This window comes from Giraffa tippelskirchi, chromosome 10, assembly GCF_054371585.1.
Source record: "Giraffa tippelskirchi isolate mGirTip1 chromosome 10, T2T-mGirTip1v1.2.pri, whole genome shotgun sequence".
In the NCBI taxonomy this organism is placed as follows: domain Eukaryota; kingdom Metazoa; phylum Chordata; class Mammalia; order Artiodactyla; family Giraffidae; genus Giraffa; species Giraffa tippelskirchi.
In genome coordinates, this window is record NC_137284.1 from 110,437,771 (window position 1) to 110,445,713 (window position 7,943).

A 7,943-nucleotide genomic window follows, 5' to 3' on the forward strand; every position below is an offset into this window, starting at 1 on the left:
TTAATCCTATTGCATGTGTCAATTTTTTTATAATTACTAGGCTGCACAAACTCAAAATTTTTATTTAATATAAAAAAATTAGTCCTGGAATCAGTTTTTTCTTATGTTTTCGTATTCTTATGATTAAGTCATTGAATATGTTTTACGTGTATAAACTTTAAAAATGAAAACACTTTAAATATTGTGCTGGCATTTTTTCAGGTAATTTAAGGTTAGAGAACCATGTTAACACTACCGTTTGATGAGTCTGTTGTAATGCCAGAATCCCAGATGTGCAGAAAGTTTTCTAGAGAATGCGAGGACCAGAAGCAAATTAAGAAACCAGAAAGCTTTTCCAAACAGATTGTCCTTCGAGGAAAGAGCATCAAAAGGGCCCCTGGAGAAGAGACTGAGAAAGAAGAAGAGGAGGAAGACAGGGAAGAGGAAGATGAAAACGGGTTGCCCAGAAGGAGGGGTCTTAGGAAAAAAAAGACGACCAAGCTCCGACTGGAGAGGGTCAAGTTCAGGAGACAGGAAGCTAACGCGCGGGAGAGGAACAGGATGCATGGCCTCAATGACGCCCTGGACAATTTGAGAAAAGTGGTCCCTTGCTATTCCAAAACCCAAAAACTGTCCAAAATAGAAACTTTACGACTGGCCAAAAACTACATCTGGGCACTTTCTGAAATTCTGAGAATCGGCAAGAGACCTGATCTGCTCACGTTCGTCCAAAACTTATGCAAAGGTCTTTCCCAGCCAACTACAAACTTGGTGGCAGGCTGCTTACAGCTCAATGCCAGGAGTTTCCTGGTGGGTCAGGGCGGGGAGGCTGCACACCACACAAGGTCACCCTACTCTACCTTCTACCCACCCTACCACAGCCCTGAGCTCACCACTCCCCCAGGGCATGGAACTCTTGATAATTCCAAGTCCATGAAACCTTACAATTATTGCAGTGCGTATGAATCCTTCTATGAAAGCACTTCCCCTGAGTGTGCCAGCCCTCAGTTTGAAGGTCCCTTAAGTCCTCCCCCAATTAACTATAATGGGATATTTTCCCTGAAGCAAGAAGAAACCTTGGACTATGGCAAAAATTACAATTATGGCATGCATTACTGTGCAGTGCCACCCAGGGGTCCCCTTGGGCAGGGTGCCATGTTCAGGTTGCCCACCGACAGCCACTTCCCTTACGACTTACATCTGCGCAGCCAATCTCTCACCATGCAAGATGAATTAAATGCAGTTTTTCATAATTAATGAGGAAAATGAAAATAAACAGTGGTCATTCACCTCCCCCCGTCTAATTAAGACAAAGCAGATGCTTGTGGGCTGAATAATTGGCACAACTCTATCTAAGGTGTTTACTAGTTTCTGGAGTGTGTTTCAACTATTGTGAGAATTTTCTATGTAATAATAAATCTCTTTTCCTATGAGAACTTCTTTTCCTTTCCTTTTGTTCTGTAAAGCACTGTGATTCTGTTTCTACTGGAAAGATTTATTTTTCATGTTTTATTTTCTTTTAAATACATTTAATTTGTTTGAGCAAGGTGTCTAAGAATATACTGTTGAATAAAGACATGCACACAGCATAATTCAATGTCTACTTCAGTTGTACAGTAATTATGAAAATGCATGTTATTAAAATCAAATGAATAAAATGTGTTTATAATTATTAGGAATTTATATATTATGTATCTCTGAAAAATTGAACATTTAAAAAATCGAGAATAACACTAAGCTGACAATGATATTGGAAGATGCATTTGAGGATGTACAACAGTATAAAAAGCTATGCAATTTTCTTTTTATTAAGAACAAGTCTAAATGCATTGGATTGGTAAATATTCCTCTTCAAGGATTTGCAGATGGGGCAACGTGATATTTGGGTAGGTGGTGTCATAATTTGGAACAATTATTTCAATCCTAAACAAAAAATTTTCAGCACTTGTTTTGTATTGTTCAGAAATTATCTGTACAGGTTTGTTATCATAATGTATAGTTGTGTTTTTCCACCCACATTTTTAAAGCAATTAAATAGATATTTCCACTCCTAAAGGACATCTATTAGCTGTAATATTTTTGCATGATACTTATTATTTCCTGGTACACAGCTGCTTTCTGTCTCCAACCTTCCCTCCTCCCCATTTCAGAAATATTTCTGGATTTCAAAATCAGACGAGATAAAACAAATTTCTTAAACAAAATGGCCAAATATGCTTACATGATTTTTTTTTTTCAAGTATCTTAAATGAAAGAAGAGGTGCCCATGAGGGTTAAACATCCTGGGGAAACAATGATAAATCCTGGTAACCTTCAGCTCGAGCCGAAATTCGGTGGCAAATTTCCAGCAAACACCAGAGTGTTAAAACCGGAAGGTTTTACTCTGTGCTTTTAAATAAGTCTGGCCGATTAGAGACTAAATTCTGTGTGAGTGTAAGTTTAAACCCTACTTGAAAAACGCAAAGCAGCTCACCCTCTTAAGCACAACTAAGTCCCTTCCAAAATAAAAATCAAGGTGGCAGTGACCTCACTCCAGATGCTCCTGTGCTCAGGTTGCCTCCGGAGAGGAAGATGGGGGCAGCTGCGAAGGCTGGTGAGGACACTAGAAATGGGTCCAGGGGTGGCAGGACCGCGCGGGGCTGGTTGGGCCGGGGCAGGGGTCCGCGGCCCACGGCTGCGCCCACGCTGCCCACTTGTGCGTCCTGCAGGCCCGACGGCGCCTCGCGGGAGGCGCGACGAGGGGTGAAGGCGGCTTTCCTTCACCTGCGGTCACCGGAGCGCAGGGGCACGGGCTGCACTGCCCGGGTGCGGCCCGCAGTGGGCGCCCTGGGGCCTGGGGCCGCGACTCTCGCACCGGTGTGGCCCGGGAAGAGACTTCACCACCGCCGGGGGCGGGCCCGCCAGACCCTGCCCCGAACCGGGAGGAGGCGACGTCTTGGCGACCAGGCCCCGGAAAGTGGGAAAAGGGTTCCCCACTTCACCTGCGCGGATGGGCACGCGCGGCGGCGACCGCTCCAATTTGCCCAAGTTCGGCTAAAGACCTGCTTCGTCCTGCCGCTCCACGGCTGGCGGGGTTTCTTGAGCCAAGTTCGAGAGACGCAGCTTCCCGGTCCCCAAGCTCCCCCTGCCTTAAGCACCCCGTCTCACGGCGCGCACGGCCGCTGCGCTCCCAGGGACAAGGGTGCCAGCAGTTGCTGGCGCGGGACTGGACGGGTGATGAAAGCACTTGCCCCTTCAAACCAACCCCTCAAAGGCAGGGGCAAATGAGCCGGGAAAGCGGAAGCCGAGAGCCCCTCAGGGACAGAGAAGTTTGCCTGAGGTAGAGAGCCAGTCGCCTGTCCCCTGTATGTCACAGACGCAGGAGTGACTGGCCGTTGCTTCCTCGCATCCTCGCACACCTGCCCTTCCCTGGGACTGTGTCCTGGACTGTCTGGCCTCGTTATGGCCACCCAGACGCTGAGTCTGATCATTGCTCACCCTGTCTGAGCAAAGAGCACGAAAGTGAGGAAGCATCTGAAACTAGAAGAATCTGTTGTGTTTGATTTTTAAAACAGGCAGTTCTGTTTAGCTTTTAGCGGAATAGGTGCGGTCTCTCCCCCTACCCTTGCTCTCTCCAAGGTGACCCGCATTGAGCCTTCTCAGTGTCTTGTTGGTCCAGAAAACCTTTGAAAACTGTATAGTGTTTCTACGGTCACAAACTCATGTTGGAAGTAGAGGCTGCAACAGGAGATGCATTCTCTTGTCTCCCTTCTGGCAATATGGGAGAGCTACGAAGAAAAGCAGCTGGCTGAATGTCTGGGGAAGAAGCAAAAATTCAGAAAAAGCGTCTCATCTGAGAGCTTTCTTCTCATGAAATTTAAGAAAGAGTGGGACTGTAGGTAAAGACCCCAGAGATAATGAAATTTCTTCCATAATTTGGATGCACAAATCTGATGTGTGCTCTCTCCTTCGGTGGACTGATGGAATCCAGGATACTGTGCTGTGTGTGAGCAGGGTGTGTGGGACTGATTCCTGTAACTTAATCATCCTTCAGATCTCACTGATGACTCCTGGAATCACCCAGTTGCCCCCTTTACACTCACCAAGAGCAGAGTATCAGTTCTCTTCCTTAGTAGGGCCATCTCTGTTCCCTGTTGACTGCAACCCCAAGAAGTCATATGATTTGTTCATTCATACACCAACATCACAGATGCAATGCCCTGCAGAATCCTTTTAAGTGATACTTTTATGGTATCACTCCAATGGAAAAGGAAGTAGTATAGAACAGAGACTGCAGTTTAGGATCAGGAAGGCCTGGAAACAGACAGATTGGGTCAAAATTCTGCCTAACTGCTAACCTGTTATTGCAACTGCAGTGAGATGGTACATAGCACCCAGGAGGCTTAAGGTCAGGATACCTTAGCTCCTTGCTCACTTCCTGACCTCATACTTTCCTTACCTCCCAGAATGAGAGGTCTTTACTGTCTTTCAAACTGATTAAGCATCTCTCCTTTTGAGCTGTTATGTGACTCCCATATTTAACTTTCCAAAATTTTGTCTTTCCTCCTTCAACAGGAGAAATATATATAATTATAATATAATATTATAATATAATATATTATAGTATTATATAATATACATGTATATCTATATAAGTGGTCTTAACAAAGTAAAGATGCATTTCTCTCTCATATAAGAGAAGCAGTAGGTAATGTAGGACCTGTGTGGCTGTCCAAAGGCACCAGAAGCTTAGGCTCCATCTCCCTTTCTATTCCACTAAACTTAGTATGGGGCTTTCATTCTCAAGTTCACCTCATGGCCCAAGATGGCTGCTGGAGTTCTAGTCATTGCATCCTCATTCCAATTAAGAAGCAGAAAAGAGGGTGGCGAAAGGATATGCCAGCTACCTGATCAGATCCCTTTAGAGAATATTTATGGGAGCCCACCCCCAATGACTCTATTACATTTCACTGACCACTTCTAGATTTAAGAGAAGCTGCAAAATACATTCTTTTCATCAGAACATATTGCCACTTGGAATGAATTCAGGTCCTGTGAATAAGAAAAACAAAAAGGAGAAAATGAATGTTGGTTAGGCATCTAGTATCTAGCAATCTCTGCCATGTGTCTCCTCTAAATTCTAAGGCCTCGAGGTTTGAACCTCACCTTATACACTGTGAGGACCTCCTCAGCAGTTTTCCTTGAACATCATAGGTATTCATTATAATTTTCAGTTGTTTAAAAAATCCTCATAATGATTTGGGAGGGAAACATTTCAGGACATGTCTTCCATCTGTGTGCTAATAAGATACACTGCATATCAAACCTCCACCGGACCACTGATGCAGTACATCCATCCTTCATCAGTATCCCTTGAGAGAATGTCTTGAATCACACTGACCTTTATATCCCCACACTGCACTGCTCCTAGCCTCCAACATAACACTTTCGTGCCACCCATAGCATCACCTGCCTTACTCACAAGAGTTTAGCCTGCCAGATAAGAGGCTTAGTACAGTGAGCCCCATCCCTTCCCAGCTGTATGATTTGCTTACCTCTTTCCAAGACCAATGTCTTTACCTCTGCTGTTCACCAGTTCCCTCTTCTCCTCTCTGAGATCTTATACTTTTCCTAAGTATTCTTTTTTTCTGTTTCTACTATCTCTTTCCTCTTTGACTACATACATTCATGCTACCAAATGGTTTGTTTGGCTTCCCTAGCTTACAGATTCTAAGCAGATTTGTTCTTAAGTCCAGTCCTCCTCCTCTCTCTTTGCAAAATGCAAGACCTCCAGTCTCTTGCTCTCTGGATTTTGAAAGCATGTAAGGAGAGGATTTCATCTACCATTCCTGGCACTACCGATGTCTTTTCCCAGTCATGCCCCCATGCACAGGTTGCCTATGCTGGTGCCACCTCCAATGAAGCATTATATGGCTGAAGTTATACTGTGTAGCCCACCTGGTGTCACCGACCCACATTTGACCCCCATCAAATGTCTTCTGAGTATTTGTGATCTTCCTTGAAACTGCTTTCCTTCTCTCTCACCTCTATGTGGGTCTCTGGCTTATAAGGAAAAATATGTTCATATTTTGAAGAGAGGGAAGAGCTCTTGAGTTCCTGATAAGGGTCTCTTGCTTTAACGACCCAGCTCTCTTGGTCCCAAGGCACATCATACAAAGGAGATGGGTCTGGGTAGGTTCAAACATGGCCTCCTGTTTTTTCAAAGCTACTGCAGCTTGTCTCGCCTTGGACCAGATACTGAGTTGTCTTCAATGCATCTGAGACATTCCATATGTGTGGGGTATCCTCCCTTTCCAACAGGGATCCTATTTATTAATCAGGCTTCTAGTAGAAACCCCAAATAGGACAAGGTTCAAATTCTTCCTGTGAGTAGCTGTATAGCAGGAGCATAGGAAGGGGAAGGTCTATACCCTGTACTCTTATACTAAAGTATATTAACATGATACTCTAACCGAGGCAGAAACCCAACTATGTCTATGAGGTATGCTCAATCATGTTTGACTCTGTGACCCCACAGACTATAGCCCACCAGGCTCCTCTATCCGTGTGATTTTCTAGGCAAGAATAGAGGAGTGGATTGCCATGCTCTCCTCCAGGGGATCTTCCTGACCCAGGGATCGAACCTGCCTCTCTTGCCTCTCCTACATTGGTAGACTGATTCTTTACCACTGAGCCACCTGGGAAGCACCATGTATATAAGGCTTTCTTTCCAAACTGGAGAATCAAACCAAAGCAGCAACAAAAGACTGTTCATCTTTGTAAAGCTCCCGCCTAGACTTTTCCCCTCTTTCCTTCCTAGCCAAAGTTCTTCAATAAGTATTTGTCTCCAGAATGTCTCACCTTCTTTAGCACCTTTTTTCTTTAATCTGCTTTAGCCCTTCTTTTGTCTCTACCACCTGAGGCTCCATGTATTTTAATATTTACCCCTAAAATATCCTTTTAACAAAGCATATTAATGTTTCAAGGAAAGAACTGTGCCCCAGCTAACAAGAAGCTGCTGCGGGCTTAGCAGCCAGTGAGCCATCCCTGGTGCAAGCGCAGTGCCCTCTGGGAGGCGGCAGGCTGGGAGAAAAGGATGTGGCTCCACATGCTAGTTGGGCACTGCAGGCCAAGGAGGGAGGTGGACATCCTGGACCAGAGAGGGTTTATTTAGATAGGTAAATAAATAAGAAAAAGGAAGAGGGGTGGGGAGTGTGTAAAAACCACTGACAAAAAGAATTGAGATATCAAACTGGAAAAGATGACTAGAGCTCTCATCATACAAGGCCTTGGGGGCCAGGTGGGGAATGTTGACGATCACCCAAGGGTGTTAAGGGTGAGGGCCCAGCTTTTTCAGTTACTTCCATTAACTTTGCACCCCTGGGCAAGCAACACGCATGATATTGCAGATTCTTAGTTTCTGATAAAATAAGGTTCATACGAAGAAACAGTTTACTGATATTCGATGATTTTCATTCAATCCTTATTCTCTTTGCTGTCTCTCTGGTTGCTCCTGCCCTCCCAAGCTATTGTGGGTTTCCTCTCACTTTATTAACTATCCTTCTGTCTGCTTTCCAAGCCCATCCTCCTCCTACCTTTCCTCAGCTCTTTGCACCTCTTCCTTGTCTTGTAGACCCCACTTCTCCTCCTGTCCCCTCTATATGAAAACTACAAGATCTGCACTTAAGTCCACCAAATATCTTCACTTGAAATATCCATTGTCTTCTAAAACAAACTATAATGAAGTGCTACCCCCAAACACTCCCCCTCCAAAACACTACCCACTCCTGCCAGCCTTATCCAGAACATTACTGAAGTTTCCTGTGAATAAAGTCTCTGAGCCTTCTTTGTTTAAATGAGCACGAATGTGAAAAACATTTCGTAAAAAAAAAAAAAAAATTAAATATTTCTTACTTTTCCTTCTTTTTCTGGCCATTGCCCTTTGAGTTAGTCTTCAGGTTCTGTTGACTCCCCTTATCCCTTCA

The 7,943-nt window shown here is 44.4% G+C and overlaps 1 protein-coding gene across 1 annotated transcript; it reads left to right on the top strand.

The window, feature by feature from the left end:
• Nucleotides 1-222: 222 nt before the first annotated feature.
• NEUROD6 (neuronal differentiation 6) lies at nucleotides 223-1,236 on the top strand. The gene has a single exon (XM_081531118.1). The coding sequence runs from the start codon at nucleotides 223-225 to the stop codon at nucleotides 1,234-1,236; it is 1,014 nt and encodes a 337-aa protein (XP_081387244.1).
• Nucleotides 1,237-7,943: the final 6,707 nt, after the last annotated feature.